The sequence below is a fragment of the Diabrotica undecimpunctata genome, chromosome 3 (genome assembly GCF_040954645.1).
Source record: "Diabrotica undecimpunctata isolate CICGRU chromosome 3, icDiaUnde3, whole genome shotgun sequence".
NCBI lineage: Eukaryota > Metazoa > Arthropoda > Insecta > Coleoptera > Chrysomelidae > Diabrotica > Diabrotica undecimpunctata.
The window spans coordinates 134,178,755-134,199,201 of record NC_092805.1 but is presented as its reverse complement, the minus strand read 5'-3'; the positions used below and the strand labels follow the sequence as shown (position 1 = coordinate 134,199,201).

Genomic DNA, 20,447 nt, shown 5'->3' with positions numbered 1-20,447 from the left:
GCAAACTGAGTTTATGATTGCTATTTATTGTCAGCAGCACTTTAACGGGCCTCCAGCAAAATGGTAATATTTAAGAAGACAGCCAAATAGGCTGGAAACCTTTAAACATCTGTTTCGGAATTTAGGCGAAAGTGGTTCATTTCGTCATAAACGTGACAACTTAGGCCCACCGAAAATCATTACACCTGATTAAGAAGATAAAGTAATAATTCGCGTTAACGATGATTCTCAAGTAAGTACAAGAGGTTTATCTTCTACGTGAGAGATCAGCAAAACTTCAGTTTTAAAAATCCTACACCGTGAGCATTTTCACCCTTACGATTTTACACCTGTGCAAAATCTATTACCAGCATATTTACCTTTAAAATATAGATTTACAAAGGATATTCGAAACAGGCAAAATCTTGACTACTCTTTCGTCGATAGAATATTATTTACGGGCGAGGCTACATTTACACGCCATGGTGTTTTTAATTTAAAGAACAATAATTTCTGGGATACTGAAAATCCTCATGTTAAAAGAGAAAGGCATTTCGAACATGAATTTGAAATAAACCTATGGTGTGAAATCATTGGTAATCATTTTTTAGGGCCAAGCGAGTTATCTTGTAATTTGAATAGTAAAAACTATTTACATCTTTTACAAAATGAGTTTATTGATTTGTTGAAATAATTGCCATTAAACTTAAGGCAAAATATGTGGTTTATGCAAGATCGTGCTTCTTCTTCTTTTAGTTTCATGACCATTATCGATCGTTGGATATCATGTTGGCTACCATATTCGCTATCGTGACTTTATTGACAGCAGCTCTAAATAACGATGTAGTTGATTTTCCATACCATTGCCTTAGATTTTTCAGCCATGATGTTCTTCTTCTACCAGGACCACGATTACCTTGGATCTTTCCCTGAATGATCAGATGTAAAAGATCATATTTTTCAGGGTGTCTCATAATGTGACCGAAGTATTCCAGCTTGCATTTCTTTATTATATTGACCAGTTGTGTTGTTTGGTTCAGCCGTCTAAGGACCTCCTCATTTCTAACTCTGTCGATCCAGCCTATTTTTAGTAGTCGTCTGTATGCCCACATCTCAAAGGCTGTCAAGCGTCTAAGGATAGCCTCAGTTAAAGTCCATGCTTCCACTCCATACAGCAGGACAGGAAAGATGTAGCAAGATGTCATTTGAACTCTAAGGTCAATGCTAAGATCGTGACTGCAAAGTACGTTTCTCATTTTTACAAAGGCAGCTCGGGCTTGTTCTATTCGGCTTTTAATTTCTGCGGTTGGATCCCAGCTCTCATTGATATTGCTGCCGAGATACACGAGTTCCTCTACTCTGTCTAGTGTGGCATCTCCGACTTTTATACCGTCATCCTGTATATAATTTTGTTTGCTAACTATCATATATTTAGTTTTCTTAACGTTGAGTTTTAATCCATACTGATCACAAGTCTGTTTTATTTTGTTCATTAGATTTTGAAGGTCTTCTCCGCAATTAGCAAGCACTAAGGTATCGTCGGCATATCTAATATTGTTGACGGTTACTCCATTCACAATAATACCTTCGGTTGTCTCCATTAACGCTTCCTTAAATATTTCCTCCGAATATAAGTTAAAAAGTAAAGGCGACAATATACAGCCTTGTCTCACTCCTCTTTTTATATTTATTTCATCCGACAGTTCTTGTTCAACCTTTATTCTTGCCACTTGATGCCAGAATAGATTTGTAATTATTCGTAGATCTTTATCGTCCAATCCAGCTGTTTCGAATATTTCTAGCATTTTGTTATGTCGGACTTTGTCAAAAGCCTTTTCAAATTCGATTGCACAAATGTACACATTTTGATTTATATCTCTGCATCTCTGTACTAGCACCTGTATACTAAACAAGGCTTCTATTGTACCCAAGCCACTCCTTAACCCAAATTGAGTATTGCTAATTCTGTCCTCTAACAGCGTCTAAATTCTGCTGTGTATTACTCGCAGGAAGATCTTCAAAACGTGACTCATCAGACTTATTTTGACAAATGTCGACTTTAACCAATCAGTTGGTAATATCCCAGTGCCATAAATGTTGTTAAAGAGATTACACAGAGCTTTAATTCCATTTTCTCCCAAAAACTTTAGTATTCCAGCACGTACTTCATCGGGGCCAAGTGCTTTTCCACTTTTTGTCGTTTGTATTGAACGTGTAACCTCACTTTCTGTTATAGATGGACCTGATATAGCAATCGGTGTATAGTGTTCTACTCTCTCATCTTCAAAAAATTCAAAAATGTAGTTTTCCCATTCTTTTAACTGTTCATTGTTGTCTAATATTCTGTGTCCGTTTCTGTCTTCTAAACTTTGGGATACTTGTTTCCGTTTATTTCCAGCGACCTCTTTTAATTTCTTGTGCAGCTGAAATGTATCGTGTTTCTTTTCATATTGTTCAATTTCATTATATTCTTTACTATGAAATTGTATTTTCGCGTGTCTTATCTTCTTTTTGATTATTGCGTGGATCCTCTTGTATTTCTTTTTATCTTTATTTCTGACTTTCTTCTTTGATCCATAAGTCTCAGTATTTCTTCTGTCATCCACCCTTGTTTTTTTCTTGCTTTTAGCTCACTCAATTTTGTTTCTTGAACAGTCTTTAAGATGTCTTTAATTCTCGTCCAGTTTTCCTTAGTACTTTTCTCTTTGCTTGATGTTAACTTCATTTTTTGTTCTAATATACTAGTTATTTTTTGTTTTACAGTATCATTTAACATCTTTTCTCTATCAATAGTAACTGTTAGCTTATTCGTCCTTGCAACTCTTTTTAATCTCAGTCTTATTTTTCCGACTAAAATAGTGTGATCTGTTGGTACATCTGCGCCTGGATATGTTTTTACTGCTAATACTGAATTTCTGTATCTCTTATTTATACCTATGAAGTCTATTTTTTTACGAACCACTCATTCAGGTGTATCTGCTGGTGATTTCCAGGTGTAAAGACGACGTTTTGGAAGTTTGAAAATTGTGTTTGTTATTACTAATTGCTTTTCTACGCAAAAAGATGCCAACATATCTCCTCTTTCATTTCGTATTCCCAGACCATATTTTCCTATTATATCTTCCTGTTCAAGATGGTGGACATACTTTCCAATACCAACTTTCCTGAACGATGGATTGGTCAGAATAGTCATTTTCCTTGGCCACCACGTAGCCCAGAATTTAATCCACTCGATTTTGGTGTATGGCGCGCAATGAAACAACGTCTCTGAAAGAATATCATAAATAATCGCAACTAACTTTGAAAAGAAATAAATACTGCAGCAGTTTCTTTTGAACCTATGATGCTATTTAATATGAGACGATCTTTAATGGAACGTATTGATAAATGCATTGAAGAAAATGGTGGACATATCAAACACTTACTTTGACAAAAGTTTAATGGTATTTAGTTTAACTATTTCTTAATTTGGTTTGTAAATTAAATTGTTTTATAATACATTAATTAAAGATAAAATGTATTACTTTAATTAAAGATAATCCTATTATCCTATTATTTTGTAAAATCCTGTTATTAATTATCCTACTTATCCTAGTTTCATTTCATACCATAATTCGGAAGTATTGATGTTTTTGTTAATTTTTCATTTATTGTCTGGAGTAATTGCGTTAAATCAGATTTATGCAGCTGATTTGTAAAATGCGATTATCTCGAAAACTACTAAGTTTTGAAGTTAATAATAAGTCTTATATCTTTTTTTGTTAAAATAATTTATCTTTAATATTTTTTGACACAAATAGCTCTAACTTGAAGACCAAAAAATTTAAGCGCAAATGTATACCACATATGTAGCATATGTAGGGCCCTCTATTAGCTACATCCAATTATGCATCAAATTATAATTTCTCATACTCAAGAATACCCAGTTGTATATTTTTATATACAAATGTTAACAAACATGAAAGTTATAGCGAAAAATAAAATTTTAAATTTCCACTTTAACACCCTGTATCTTTCTTAATATCAAAATTTTATAAAAGCAAGTTGGCTTAAATCGTAATCTTTCTAAGTGTAAAATCTACTGTTTCTTTTTGTACAATCACTTAAGGACCACCCTGTATAGAAATATCTAAGCATCCATACAAAACAAGTTTCGAGTTGAAGTAGGCTTTGGCTCAATACTATATCATTTATACTTACCCTGTTGAATGTTTTTATTTTTAGAGTATTTGAGAGTTTATTGCAGTGTTGCTCTGATCAAAGTTAGCAACTCAATCCAATTTAATCTAATTCCATTATCAATCCTGTATTTTATCCTACATTAGATTTATTCAAGCTAATTCTCAAATACCTAGTAAACCTAATTTGTTGTTCAATAAAACTTAGTGTTTCGTAAATACGATTTTGTTTTATTTGAAATAACAACTTATACTATCCAATCTAATGTATACAATTTGTTTTCGATTTAAAACTAATTGTTTTAGTGCAATTCAGCCGAATGTGAAATGTGTGTTTTTGATGTTCTCCCGAGACATGTGTCGGTTCGCGTTGTTTACTAACAAACTTTAAATTGGATTAAACATTTTGAGTAATTTCGAAATATATATCTATCTAAAAAGCTAGGACAACAAGTTACACTGTTTGTCCAACAAGGTAACTACGCCTCCTAGGAAAAAAAATGAGAACTATCAAAATCTGAAATTTTAATCATATTTTGTTCTTGAAACGATACCTTCTTCTTCTTCTCATGGCGCCGTCTCCTTTCGAAGGTTGGCTATCCAAATGGCAATTGTAGTTTTGCCGATAGAAACGATTTAGAAACGATACCGATGATTATTAATTCATTCTACAAATTGGTGATTCAAATATTCTTAATAGGAAATTTTACTATTTTACAGTAATTAAAATTTCGCAAAATTGCTATAAATGTAGGTTACTTTCCACCCGGGTATCCAACCCGGGTGGAAAGTTGAGTCGGAAACTGACGAGAGTGGGTGAAATAGCCCTCCGAAAAACTCGCAAACGAGATAAGGATATTGATTTAAAAATTAGCACGTGGAACGTAAGAAGCCTTTATCAGCTTGGAGTCATGGCTCTGCTCATACAAGAAATGAATAAAGCCAAATCAGATATCATTGCTTCACAGAAAATAAGGTGGATTAGCTCAGGCATCCTGGAAAAAAAATAACTGCAATATTTACTACAGTGGACATCCTACCCGACACGAATTTGGTACCGAATTTATTATAAACAGCAAGGTCAAACATAGTGTAATCGATTTCAAAGCTATTAATTATAGGATATGTCGAATAAGACTTAAAGGGAAATTCGCTAATATTAGCATTATTTGCATCAATTCTCCAACGAAAGAAAAAGAGGATGATGAAAAAGACATGCTTTATGAGGCACTAGACCGAGAGTACGCTGAGTGCCCAAAAAATGACATCAAAATAATAGCAGGCGACTTTAATGCCAAAGTCGGAAGAGAGAATATATTTTCGCCCACCATCGTAAAAGAGAGCCTACACGTAGAATCGAATGATAACGATCTCAGAATCATAAACTTTACGATGTCTAAGAACATGGTAATAGCTGGGACACGATTTCCCCATAAAAATATACATGAGGGAACTTGTAAATCTCCTGATAATGAAATGATTAACCAAATAGATCATATAATCATCGATGCAAGACACTGCTCTAACTTATTAGATGTTATATCTTTTAGAGGCAAACATAGATAGTGATCATTATTTGGTTAAAGCACGATTTAAAGAGAGAATATCCAATTTAAAAAAGATCAGGAAAAGGAGACAAAAAATCGACATTAATAAACTAAAACGAAATAATTAGAAGAAGAAGAAGAAGAAGATATTAACCAACTATGGGCAAATATACGAGATATTGTGTTACAGAAATCCGTTGAAATAGTGGGCAAAACCAAGTCAGAAAAAAGAAATCATTGGTTTGATCATGAGTGCGAAATGGCCACAAATAGAAAGAACGCAGCATATCAAAAACCACGATTAAAAATTTGTAAAGACACTAACGGTGAAATTCTACACAATAAAAACTCAGTTCTTAACACACGGGCACAACACTTCAGCGAACATCTAAATATAAACGATATTGAAGGAGGACATAGCAAACCAACAAAATACCAAAAACCAACATAGAAAATCAACAAAATCTACAACGTCAACTACACAGTGAAGACCCAACAAGTGTCAAATGCAATTCTAAAACTCAAAGGCAGTAAAGCCCCATTAATCGATAAAATCTGTTCGGAAATGTATAAAAAAAGATGGTGATCAACTTTTTGCAGCAATCCATAAACCAATCGTACTTATATGGCAGAATGAATGGGTGCCAGAAGAGTGGCTAAAGGGAATAATATGTCCGTTGCATAAAAAGGGTGATCAACTGGAGTGTAAGACCTATAGAGGCATTATTCTGTTAGGTTAGCATCTGCGTATAAAATCTTCCGCAATGTATTATTTGAAAGACTTAAATATTTTACAAAGAATATTGTTGGTCAATATCAATGCGGATTTACTGCTGGAAAGTCAACTACACATCAAATTCAAGCACATAGGCAGATTCTAGGAAAGTCACTAGAATATATAGATACACCATCCCTTTATTGACTTCAAAGCAGCCTATGACAGTATGAAAAGAACTGCATTATATAATGCAATGATAGACCTTATCACCCACCTTAGTGGGACTTAGTGGGGCCCAAGTTAGTTAAGTTGACCCAACTAACAATGCAAAATGTAAGCTCATGCGTTAGAATTGAAGGAGAAAACTATACGTTCTTTGGCATTAATAATGGTCTAAGACAGGGGGACGCGCTGGCGTGTCTCCTCTTTAAAACTGCCTTGGAAAAGGCAATCAGACAATTAAATATTAGAATGAATGGAACTATTTTTAATAGATCGACGCAAATTATCGCATTCGTTGACGATATAGTGCAGTGTTTTACAAGGCTTGCTAATGCCGCAAGTGAATTAGGACTTGTGGTAAACGAGAGAAAAACCAAATATATGTTGGTTTCTAAAAACCCTCGAAATATTAAACAGAGAATTTAAATTAACAACCATACCTTTGAGCAAGTCAAATCGCTTGTATCTTGGATCGCTAGTAAACGCAACAAACACGACAAGTGATAAAATAAAAAGACCTATAGCAATAGCAAACAGGACTGTTCACGGTCTCCAGAAAAATTTTAAAAATAAAAATATAAAACGTGCAGTAAAGCTTAATATATACAAGACCTTAATAAGGCCGGTTTTAGTATATGGGGCTAAAACGTGGACTTTATCTCAAAATTATGAAAGACTTCTTGGTATTTTTGAGAGAAAAATTCTTAGAAAGATTTTTGGGGCCGTAAATGAAAATGGGCTATGACGTCGAAGATACAACTTTGAACTATATCAGTTTTACACCGATCCAGATATTGTGAAATTCGTGACACATTGCTAGGATGTCAGATCACGAATACACGAAGAGATTAACATTTTCAAAACCAGAGGGCACAAGAAGTCAAGGACGACTACGAATGAGATGGATTGAAGATGTGGAAGAAGACCTAGAGATTCTAAGGGTCAGAAGATGGAGGGAAGTTGGCAGGAATCGACAGGACTGGCGACTTATTTGTGACCAGGCCAAGATCCACAACGGATTGTCGAGCCACTTATGATGTTGATAGGTTACTGTAATTGTAAGGTAAGATCATTGACGTATAATATATATTTATTATACGTCATTGGGTAAGATATACATATACACTTACTATAAAAATGAAATGACGTTTAACAAACATTAACGTTTTACAAAAAAAAAATTAAAACTAAATAAAATTAAATAAAATTAAATAAAATTAAATAAAATTAACTAAAATAAATAAAATTAAATACAATTAAATGAAATTAAATATAATTAAATAAAATTAAACAAAATTAAATAAATGAAAGCTATACCTGTAAAAAAGCTGCTATACCGTTTTCTGCTTCATTTCCCATAAATCACATAAGAAAGCGCTAAGGTTCATTCTGCACATTTTTTGAGTACAAAATAAACAACTGATCGAATCCTAAGATGCAACATAGCAGATGAAAGGGATGGAAAAAGAATGTTAAAAATAGCAGAGATGAAAACACTTACGAAAATTGGTGATAAAACACTATGGGACAGAACGAGAAGTTCAGATATATGACGTAGATGCAAGCTGAAGAACATCAAGGACTGGGTAAGAAATGGAAAAGTAGAATGAAACAATCATATAAGTCGAATGACAACAAATAGAGTAGTAAAAACAGCAAGAGGCGGTTCCCCAATAGGAAGACTATCAGTGGGAAAAAACACTCGAACCATGGAACGACAACTTATTGGAGGACGTTGAAAAACAGACAGAGGTATGTCCACATAAAAAGAAGAAGTATAACTGCACAAAATTTGCAGATTTGCGGAGAAATTTCAAATGAGTTTTTGCATTTTAACAGTTATTTGCCACCCACCTCATAATCTTTTTTCAATATCTTCTTCTTTTTGTGTGCCGTGCTTGTATTCAAGCGTTGGCTATCGTCATATTGACAAGCTGATGAAATGATTCTCGGTCGGCAGCTAGATGAAACAGTTCCTCGACCGTTCGACCTGTCCATTGTCTAATGTTACGCAGCCAGGACAGTTGTTTTCTTCCGACCCAACGTTTTCCTTCGATTTTGCCCTGAATGATTAACCGGAGTAAGCGATATTTAGGTCCTCTCATTATATGACCGAAGTATTGGACCTTTCTCATTTTCATGATGTTGATCAATTCTCGCTCTTTGTGCACGGTCTCTAGCACGCGTTCGTTAGATATGTGTGCTTTCCACGGGATTCTGAGCATGCGACGGTAACACCATAACTCAAACGCTTCTAATTTGTTGAGATTTTTTATTTTTGTTGTCCAGGTTTCACATCCATAGAACAAAGTGGACCAGACGTAGCACTTCAATACTCTTAGACGTGTGGTCAACGACAGACTTCTACTGCATAATACAGAACTCCAGTTAATAAAGTTTTTCCGTGCGAGTTCTATTCTGGTTGAAATTTCCTCGTCACTTTCAACCCTGCAGTCTATCCAGCTACCCAGATATCTAGTGTTCCACCCTTTCCAGGATTTTGTTATCTAATCTTAGCACTGAGTCTTCGATATTAATTTTTCCGACCACCATCCATTTTGTTTTTTTTTGCGTTGATTGTTAAGCCCTTTTCAGTGCATTCGTTGTTTACAGCATTCAACAGGGTTTGAAGATCTTCTAGACTCTTTGCCATTATTGCGGTGTCATCGGCGTATCTGATGTTGTTAATAATTTCACCACCGATCTTAACACCTTCGCGGCGATTATTTAACGCTATTTCAAAAACTGGTTCAGTGTAGGCATTAAACAACATCGGTGACATAACACATCCCTGTCTGACACCACGCTTAATATAATATGTTTAATATGTTTTATGCTTTTTCAATATAATATGTTTTAAACCTTATAATTTTTTATGATTTGTTATGATTGTAATCAAAACATGTCTTTTCATTTAATCTATAGTTTATTTTGTTTTATTTTTTATTTATGGACACAGAAGCAACCAAATATATTATATCAAACTAAACCAGATCTTTTAAATTTAGTTCACTGTCTTACACTGACTACCAGCCTCCCATAAAACACAATAAAAACACGAAAGACGATTTATTTATTTGTGACTACCACAGCAGAATTCCTCTACTCTATCTAATATTAATCTTATTTACAAGAAAATATTATCCCGAACTTTTCCTCTCTAGAAAAAATCTTTTCCTAAAAACAATATTCGTTACTTTTTATCTGAACAGGGGTTGTGGAGACAGGTAACAACTCATAAATAATGAATTGCTGGATGAGGGTGAGATGGTCCGTGAGAAGGCTGTTATTTATACTGCGACATAAAATGTGTTGTGTCGTTTGTGTTTGTATACTATTTCCTGATTATTGTTTCCGGAAAGAGAAAAAGGAGAAAAATGTGTGATTTGCTTATTTATGAGGCTGTTGTAAACAAAAAGAAATGGAAATTTGTTTTTTAAGAATCCGAGCATCTTTCTTTCCAAAAAACAATGTGGCTTCTTAAAAAGGAAAAACGTTTATGGGATTGATTCTATTAAAGAGTTCCAAATAGTGGAACTCTAGGGTAGTTTACCCCTTTCAGGTGGTTAATTACTTGAACACACTAGATACTCATAATACCGTTTATTAGTTCACTGAGTACAATAACAGGTAGTACTCAGTTGACTGATGACAACACTAACTTCGACCGTTTTCTGGATTCTTCATTCTTAATAATAATCTTAATCATGTGATTTCCAGCTATTTAACTCACGTGCGTTTGTTGATATAATATTGTTTTTACTTGTTTAATTTGTACACATTATTTAATAAGCTTTCGATTACATTGCAAATTTCACTAGGTTAGCGTGCGTCCTCATTACACCGATATTTTCAATGTCATAAACAAACAATAGCGTTTAGCAACAATAGTATAGTTGTTATTTTTACTTGTAATAATTAGATGTGTCTGTTCAGTTGTAAATTTTTTTTTAATAGAGTAGAAGTTTAGACAAAAGAAAAACAACTATTTTTTATTTTTCTCTTTTTTCAGAGCTCTTTCGCTCAAATTCAAAACTACTCACGCACCTCCCGGGGACACTCTGGTTCATCGAGGGGACGTACTCACGTCGTTGTACTTCATATCAAGAGGTTCTATAGAAATTTTAAGAGACGATGTTGTTATGGCAATTTTAGGTGAGTATTATTTGAAACATGGAGAAATTCTTTTTTTTTTAATTATCTAAAGGTAGTTGATGAAAATAAGAAAATAATAAAATTAAGAAAAGAAATAATGGAATAGTATAAAAAATTTAAAAACAAAATACGATATAAAGTACAAAATACATAACCGATATATATATATATATATATATATATATATATATATATATATATATATATATATATATATATATATATATATATAGCTATATATATATACATAAATATATATATATATATATATATTTATGTATATATATATATATATATATATATATATATATATATATATAGAAACTTTTTTATTTCCTGGGTTTTTTAGTCTGATGTTAATAAAACTATTTAACTTTTGATTAAAGATTTCGGCAAATTTGCCATTTTCAATAAGAACTTTATTTTATTTTATAAACATTACATTTTACAAATAAATTTCATGTTTACACTTTTTTAAAAAGTTTAACATGGATTAAAAAAATTTTATCTGACATTGACAGTTGACATCTGACAGGTATCTGAAAATAGGAGTGGTTCAGGGTCGTACTTTAAATATCTGCCATAGTGCCATAGTTAAAAAACAACTTAAATTACTAAATTATGATACATATTGGAAATATCTTTTATGTCAGTCTTACTATTGATGTCATTTGGATCTTTTTTTTATGTGAATCATCTTCAATATTCATCTTTTGTTGTAATCGTCTTCTTTTTCCAAAATCCCAGGAACACAAACTATATATACATATATACATCTATATTTTACATCCATTATCTCACTTATTCTTTCGTTTGTCACCATTTTTATTCTCGATCTTCCTGCTGCCCTTCTCCAGAAATCCATTTGTAAAAACTGTGATTATCTTTTCTGTTTTCTCTTTGGTATACCATGCTTTACTTCTCTACATTATATATAATAATGTAGTACTGAAGCTATTTTCTTGTGGCATTTTAAATTAATTACTATTTAAATGGGAATAAGCCACAATTAAAGGTTAAAATACGTTTATTGAAGTTTCAATTTCCACTTCGGAAATCGTTCTCAAAATACAAACATTAGTAAATAGTAAATAAATATGATAATGTAGTTATAGAGAATGTTTTTTTTTTGTTTAAAATGTTCTGATCCCCAAGGGTACTATAAGGCATAGATACGGTTTGTCTGCATTGCCCGTTTCTTTTTTTTTTTATGGCCTTGTCGAGTGTTTCGTCTTTAGTTATCTTTAGGCTAGGTTCTAATATTTTGGAAAAAGTTCTCCTCCATCTTCCTATATTATAATTTCGTCGTCTCGTATACACACTTTTTTTGTCTTTCCTACCAGGGAACTACCAAGTTAACTACCAGGTCATCGTGGTCCAGCGCTAATACTACCTTTTTTGAGATGGGAGTAGAAATGTTATAAACACCATATCATTATTCGTCGTGTTTTGGATTTAGGATAGAGAAAAACATCCGAGTCCATTTCCCCCTGTGTATAGGAGTCCTACAAACGGATGCCTTCCTGTTGCCCTGTCTGCCAACTAAAACCACCCATTCTTCTTCAAGACGCCCCAGTACGTGTTCAGTTAGTGAACGAAACTTGGGGGTGTCTTGCGCTGTCTACATTGATGATAAATATTTGTTGTCGGTTCTTAGCTAGAAGCGGTTAGGGACTAGAAGGAAATGTATGTAAAATAGAGATATGGCCTTGCCGATCGTATTACCTAAGAGCGGTAAGGAACCAGGAAAAAAGTATATGGAATGTATAGGTATACTGGGTAACAATAAGATGTAGGAAAACTAGGTAACAATAAGTAAGTGTAGTAAATATAGTACAACATATACACACCTACATACACACACAAATACATATATACACACATATACACATATCTATATATTCATATATAATATATAATGATAACTACTTTTGCATGGAGTAATAAGATTACTCTAAAGTAATCTTATTACACAAGAAAGGTGATAGTCGAAAATTGGAAAACTACAGACCCATCAGCCTACTGTCACACCTGTTTAAAATACTCACCAAAGCCAAAACTACTCGACCAACAAGGAAATTAGACGAATACAAACCATATGAACAGGCAGGTTTTAGAAAAGGCTATTCAACTTCCGATCACCTGTTAACCACAAAAATATTAATAGAAAAATGTAAAAATGTAAAAAAGTTTTCAGTTTTCCTAGCATTTGTAGACTACGAAAAAGCTTTCGATACAATAGAACACACGGCCGTAATAAACGCAATGCACAATTGTAGAATAGACAGCAGATATTAACTTAATAAAAGAAACTATGAACCAAGCTACAGCTACATACTACCTAAATGAAAATGAACACACGAACCCTGTACCATTAAACAGGGGAGTCAAACAGAGAGATACTTTATCACCCAAACTGTTCACCTTAGTTTTGGAGGACGTTTTTAAAAACCTAAATTGGAAATATAAGGGAATAAACATCAATGGCCGCTACCTCAGTAATCTACGATTTGCAGATGACATAATCCTGATAGCTACTCACCTACAAGAAATGCAAACCATGCTTTTAGAACTACATACCGAATCTTCTAAAATAGGACTGAAAATGAATTTAAACAAAACAAAAGTATATACTTAGGACAAAAAATAATACTAAATAGGGAAATTCAAACTGAAGAAATAAAAAGAAGAAGAAAGTTAGCTTGGGCAGCATTCGGTAAACTGAACTATATACTCAGAAATCAACAAATTCAATTACATCTTAGATCTAAAGTTTTTGATGCATGCATTATTCCGATATTAACTTATGCGGCACAAACATGGACAATCACAAAAAAGAATATGAATATACTTAGAGTCACTCAACACGCGATGGAAAGAGCAATGCTAGGTATATCACTTAAGGACAAGAAAACAAACACATGGATAAGACAGAAAACCAAAGTCACCGATGTGGTGCAAAAATCATTAAAGTTGAAATGGGAATACGCTGGACATGTAGCTAGGAGCGATCTAAACAAATGGCACAGATCAATTTTAACCTGGAGACCATACCAACACAAAAGACCCAGAGGCAGACCTCCTATGAGATGGACAGATGATCTGAATAGGACTGCCGGGAAAAATTAGCTACAAGTAGCGTACAATAAAAAACAATGAAAAGGAAGACTTGAAGAGGCTTATGTTCAGATGTGGACGTGAATGGCTAGACGAAGAAGAAGAAGAAGACTTTTGCATGGGGGCGGATTGCCCAGATCACTTTCATCCTGTCTCAGGTTCTTTCTCTATCATGGACTTTCTCTTCATAATTTTTGTTACTTAGTTTATAACAAATTCAAAGTTCTCTCTGCTTTCCATAGCGACACTTATAAAGTTGTCAGAGGAAATTTCTCTTAGCTTTGTTCGCATTATATGTTGTTCCGACGCAAATACCTTGCACTTGAAAATACAATGCTCCGCATCGTCTTCTACGTTACATATCACCCAATTATCATTTATCATCGCTGGTTTTTCGTATACGATACGTGTAAGACCTGAAAGATTCATGTCCGGTCAGGAACTGCATAAAAACATGTACTTGCTTGAACTTACATTTGTACCACTCTATCACATTGGGTATTAATTTGTCCATTGTGCCTTGGATGCTGCTTGGATTTGCCGTTCTTTCGCTAGGAGGTGAATGGGGAGCGTACCCACTATTACCTGTAGGGCCATCGTTGAAGCAGTCCTATACGCACTTGTCACTTTTAATAGGGGCTTTCGCTGGCCTCTGGTTATCATGTCTCTGTACTTTTTGTAATTTAGTACATCTGTTCAAATGGGGGTTCCATATAGGAGGGTTGACTGTATCACTTGCAAATAAATTCTTCGTTTTTGGCTGCTTGGGCCTCCTATATTCGGCATGATCCTTTGTAGGGCTGCCGTTCTTTCTTTCGCCCTCTGAACTATATTTGTCAGGTGTTTCGTGAACCTTAGGCTTGTTTCGATGTATATGCCTAGGTATCTTGCACAGTTTGTAGGCAATATAATAGTACTACCAATTTGAAAAGTTACCTGAGTTCTTCGTCGTGGTCCTTTTAGTATAACCACTTCCGTTTTGCTTCCTGCCAGTTCGAGATCGTTTATAGTCATTCAGCTATTAACAACGCTAATAATACCTGGTCGGCTAAAAACATATTGTATATAGGGTGCTATTATTGTTTCGGAATATCCCCATTGCACTGCATTTTTTGGCATATTATAAGGACTTTTTCATGTAAATTTTAAAATCATAAAAGACAATATCCTTGTTGGACTCCTTTGTTTACTGCAAAACAATAAGACAATCTCTCTTTTATTTTTACTTTGGCAGTTATTTTTTCGTATACTCGTTTAACAGCTTTTATTGTATCATTATATTTGTTTATTTGTTTTCTCGAATTTTTTCTATAATTCGTGTAATGGTACGCTATCATAGGCTTTTTGCAAATCTATAAATAGAATATATAATTCCGCAGATCAAAAGCAGTTTTTTCTCAATTATTTAGGTAATACTTTGAGTGGTCAACTGTGCATCTACCGCCTCTAAATCCTGACTGTTCTTCTGCTTCTAAGTTCTTCTGACTTTATTTTATGTTTTACAATATTTTCCTATATTCTGTTGAAAGTATTCTTTAGTATTTATTTGTAATATCGTGGTCTACATTATGCCGAATTGTTTTATATTTGATTCCTTCATCTTTTTGAGTTTCTTTAGCATTATTATTTATTTTTAAAAGTTGGAATATAATTGTTATTTTCAGAAATCAATGGTCGGTTCCACATGATGGGACTCTGTACACTCTTATATTCTGTATGTTTTTTCTTGTTTTTTGTTTAATGATTCCACAATTAATTATTGATATAAGGTTACATAATTTTTGTGTTCAGGTATATTTTTGTATATCTCTATGTTAATGAAAGCTATTTAATAATATTAGATTGTTGTTTTCGCATCATATGAACCAACAACATTATTTTTTATTTTCTTCCCTACTCGTTCAATGAAATCTTAAAGTATTAATATTTCCATTTATTCTATTTATTTATATCCATCATCTTAAGTAATTTCTAGGGACTTTACATACTATTTTCACTAAAATATAACCTCATATAAAACTCACTGAAGTAGAGCTATCATAAAAATAGCACCCCTTGAGCGTGAAACTTAAAAATATATATTTAAACAAAGAAATATTTAACAAATATATAAATATAAATAGTAAGTTACATATGCGCACTTACAAAAATACATTAATGTAATATAGCATGTGATACAAAGGTGAGTACTTGATATTAATTACAGTAAATTCAAGAAAGGTGGTAGTTGGTAATAAAAAACTATTTAGATATCTATTATTGATTACCATGGTCCATCAATCAGTTCCTTATACAATTGTGTTGTTTTGTTTCCAATCTATTGTTTAATTTCATATTTATATCTGTGTTTTTGATAATTTTTAATTTGCTTTAATTTCTTCGATAGACAATTCTATAATTTGGGACCTATATAATCTACTCTTGAGTATGGATTTATTACATTTAGGTAAAATTGCATTATTTCTTGAATACCTAGTCTGATGGACATAATCGGTAAAGTTTATTATTATCTCTTTTCATGTATATGTACAAGTATAATTTTTCTTTGTATGACAGAATAATTTACTTAAAGTTAAAAATTGACTTTCGTTGTATAACAGCTCGCTATATTTTCCTTCCATGAATAATTCTAATTAGCCACTTCTGAATAATGTTTATATAATGCAAGTGATTATTCCGTGTTCCACTACCCCATCCTAAGACCCTTATAGGTAAGTTGAGATTGTACTAGTGCATAATAAAGAATTCGTAAATGAGTTATTTCTAAAAATTGTTTTAAAAATTTGAATCTTGATAGAAGCCCTCTTAATTTAAATACTATATTATTTGCTTGTGTGTTCCATCGCAAATATTTAATCAATTATTTTAACCAGATATTTAATCTCGTATGTATATGGAATTTCATTTTTTGCGTCGACTTTTAATGAGCCAAGATTTAGGAGGTAACTTTAATACCATGTAAATGGCATTTATTTTATTAATTTTTATTATTATCTACATTTAAGGTGAGCTTATTAAACTGAAACCATTTCTGAATTGTACTAAAGTCTGTTTCGGCTTTTTGTTTTAAATTACTCCACTTGTTTGCATCATAGTAGCTGTATCTTCTGCAAAGCTTATTATCTTAACTGTAATATTCAGTCTGAATAGATCATTAATTAAGATATTAAAGAGAATTTGTTCTAAGATATTATACAAGTAAATCCTTAACTAATTGTACAAACAGAAACCGTAGATTTTGCACTTTAAAATATTACGATTTAAGCCAACTTGCTTTAATACGATGTTGATATTAAGAAATATACAGGGTGTTAAAGTGGAAATTTAAAATTTTATTTTCCTAATAGAGGGCGCCACATATGCCACATGTGTGACATAAATTTGCGCTTAACTTTTTTGCTATTTAAGTTAGTTTTATTTGTGTTAAAAAATATTAAAGATACATTATTTTTACAAAGAAAAGGTGTACTTGTTAGTAACCTGAAAATTCAACCGTTTTCGAGATAATTGCATTTTATAAGTCAGTTGCACAATAATTCTTAGTTGGATATTTGTGCGGTAAAGCACTGGATACCTGTAGATAAACATAATTTATGGTTTATTCTTATTAAAACAATTCAAAGATGATAATGTAACATCAAAAAATGCTTTGTTATAGGTGCTAAATGTCTTATTGGAGAAAAGATATTTCATCATCTTCTTTAGGTGCCGTGTCATTCAGACGTTGGTCGTCATCATTTTTACAATTTCCCTTTACTATCGCTTCTTAAGTTTCTATAATGGCGTTGCATTACTTTTTCTCTACTGTAAAATGCTAAAAACCTAAAATATGTGGTTTATGCAAGATGGTACAGCACCACATTCTAGAGAGAAGGCATTTAGAACATACTTAAATACAACTTTTCTGAACGTTGAATTGGTCGTGATAGTCATATTCCTTGGCAATGGGGTGAGATATTGATATAATTATTTAATTCATAAAAATCTGAAAAGAATACTTACCCATTTTTATTAGAACAAATAGAAACTAGAGCACAGGTATTGAATAACACATATGTGTCCTGTTTCATAATACTTTTGCTACAAATCTAACCTGAAAGATTCAGCATTTTTACAAAAACATTATCGTTGTCCTAATAACTGATATTGTTATAAATATAGTAAACACACAGGCAATTTATTTCAGCATAACATTAGTTCGTTAGTAAATCATAATAATCCATTTGTTCAAGATGTAATTATAGTTACTCGTAAGCTGTAACGTAATCATATAAATAAGTAATGTCATCGATAGGTTATTCCATGTGTGTATAAGTAACCAATGAATGAGATACATCACAGTTTAATACATTATTTAACTTCTGCGACAAATAAGATGTAGTTCCATAATATACCATAAGATTTGGATATGTATCCAAAATATTACATTCATCCATTATACATTATAGCCACCACTTAGCCCCGAACTTAATCCGCTTGATTGTGGTGTATAGGGCGTATTAAAACAACGTGTCTATAACAATCCCATAAACATTCGCAACCCACTATGGGAAGAAATAATTACTGCAGTAGTTTCTTTAGAACCAATGTTGTTGGTATTTAATATGAGATGATCTTTTATGGAATATATTGACAAATGAATTAAAGAAAATGGTGGACATATCTAACACTTACTTTGACAAAAAGTTATGTTATTTAGTTTAACTATTTCTTAATTTGGTTTGTAAACAAAATATTTTATCATTATCACTTTAATTTAACACAAAACGTAAAATGTTTGATGTAAAATCCTATTATTCTGTTATTTTGTCAAATCGTGTTATTAATTATCCTGCTGATATATTTATTTTATTTAATATTTCGTTAACTATTAACTTTAGTTAAAGGTATTTTATACCAAAATTCAGAAGTATTAATGTTTTTGTCTATTTTTTCTTCGTTGTCTTGGGAAATTGCCTTAGATCATAATTATGCAGCTAATTTTTAAAATGCGATTATCTCCAAAACTGTTATAAATAAATATATAAATTAAAAGTTATAGCGAAAAATAAAATTTTAATTTTGCACTTTAACACCCTGTATCTTTCTTATTATCAACATTTTATTAAAGCAATTTGGCTTAAATCGTAATATTTTAAAGTGTAGAATCTACTGTTTCTTTTTGTACAATTACTTAAGGACCCTATATTATGTACTCCCTGCTTCCCTTATTAATTTCTCCGTATATAGAAACATGGTGTTGCCTGTTTAGAAGATAACTAGAATATTATGTGCAAGCCCTCTAATACCATATTTTTTAAGTTTATTTAGCAATACTTTATGTGAAACAGTGTCTAATGCCTTTAATAAATCTACAAATATAAAAAGAACTGGTCTTGTGTTATCAAGAGGTTTGTAGATGTTAGATGTTAGAGCACAGATTGCATATATATTGGATTTTCCTTCTTGAAATCCATACTGACATTCAGACAGTATATTGATTTTTTTTTTAATTTGTAAGTATTTTTCTAATATTTAACATATGTTTGAGATTATGGTGATAATTGATAGTGATGATTTTGATGAAATTTCTTCACCACATTTGAATAGCAGTTTAATAGTTCCAGTTTTTAATACATCTGGAAAAATGCCTAAACTAACACACGTATTTATTATGTATATTAGGGGTTTTAAAATCTGTTTTATTATTTCTTTTAAAGTTTCAGATCTAGTATTACCATGTCCTGGTGATTTTTTGTTTTAAAGATTTTATTATTTCTTCAAAATCATTCTCAGTCAAAGGAAATAGGCACATAGCTTTATTTGTTTCTAATATATTTTCTCGAACTTCAGTTTCCTCAGAAATCATTTCCGCATATCGTTATTCCCAAATCATTTCATTATTTGGGAATAACGATATTCACCATTTCATTATTTTGTGTTTTATCAGTGAGTTTTTAAAGCTTTTTTTCTACAGAGCCTATTTACACACACTCACATTGCATACACACCCGTAAACACACACACGCACACACACATATATATGTATATATATATATGTGTGTGTGTGTGTGTGTATAGTGCATATATATAATAAAAAAACTCACTTTATATTCCTAAAATATTCTCTTTGCGTTGAAATATTCGTGTTCCGCCGTTTCCCGCGGGGTTTTACAAACAAAGAGTCGAAAATCCATTAGCACAAATGTTCTTATCGATTCATGGTGTTTGTTCCAGGTAAATATGATATTTTTGGAGAAAATCCCTGTTTACATCCCACATTGGGAAAATCTGCGTGTAATGTTCGGGCCCTGACATACTGTGATCTTCATAAAATTCACAGGGACGATCTGCTAGACGTTTTGGAGCTCTATCCTGAGTTCTTCACGCATTTTTTGAATAATTTAGAGATAACTTTTAATTTAAGAGATGTAAGTATTAGTTTTATTATATATCACTATAATTTACTTTTTAAATAAGAATGTTTTGTGTTTAACTTAATGTAGATAACTAACATTAGTTGTATAATAAAAAATACTTTTACACTTAAAA

At 32.2% G+C, this 20,447-nt stretch overlaps 1 protein-coding gene across 6 annotated transcripts in view; it reads left to right on the top strand.

The window, feature by feature from the left end:
- The window catches only part of LOC140437434 (voltage-gated inwardly rectifying potassium channel KCNH6-like), a 713,853-nt gene that overhangs the window by 646,330 nt on the left and 47,076 nt on the right, over nt 1-20,447 (top strand). For all 6 annotated transcript variants that reach the window (XM_072526970.1, XM_072526969.1, XM_072526966.1 and 3 more), the window contains 2 exons: nt 10,657-10,799; nt 20,133-20,326. In XM_072526970.1, coding sequence (XP_072383071.1) covers nt 10,657-10,799; nt 20,133-20,326 — 337 coding nt within the window. The remainder of the gene's footprint in view (nt 1-10,656; nt 10,800-20,132; nt 20,327-20,447) is intronic.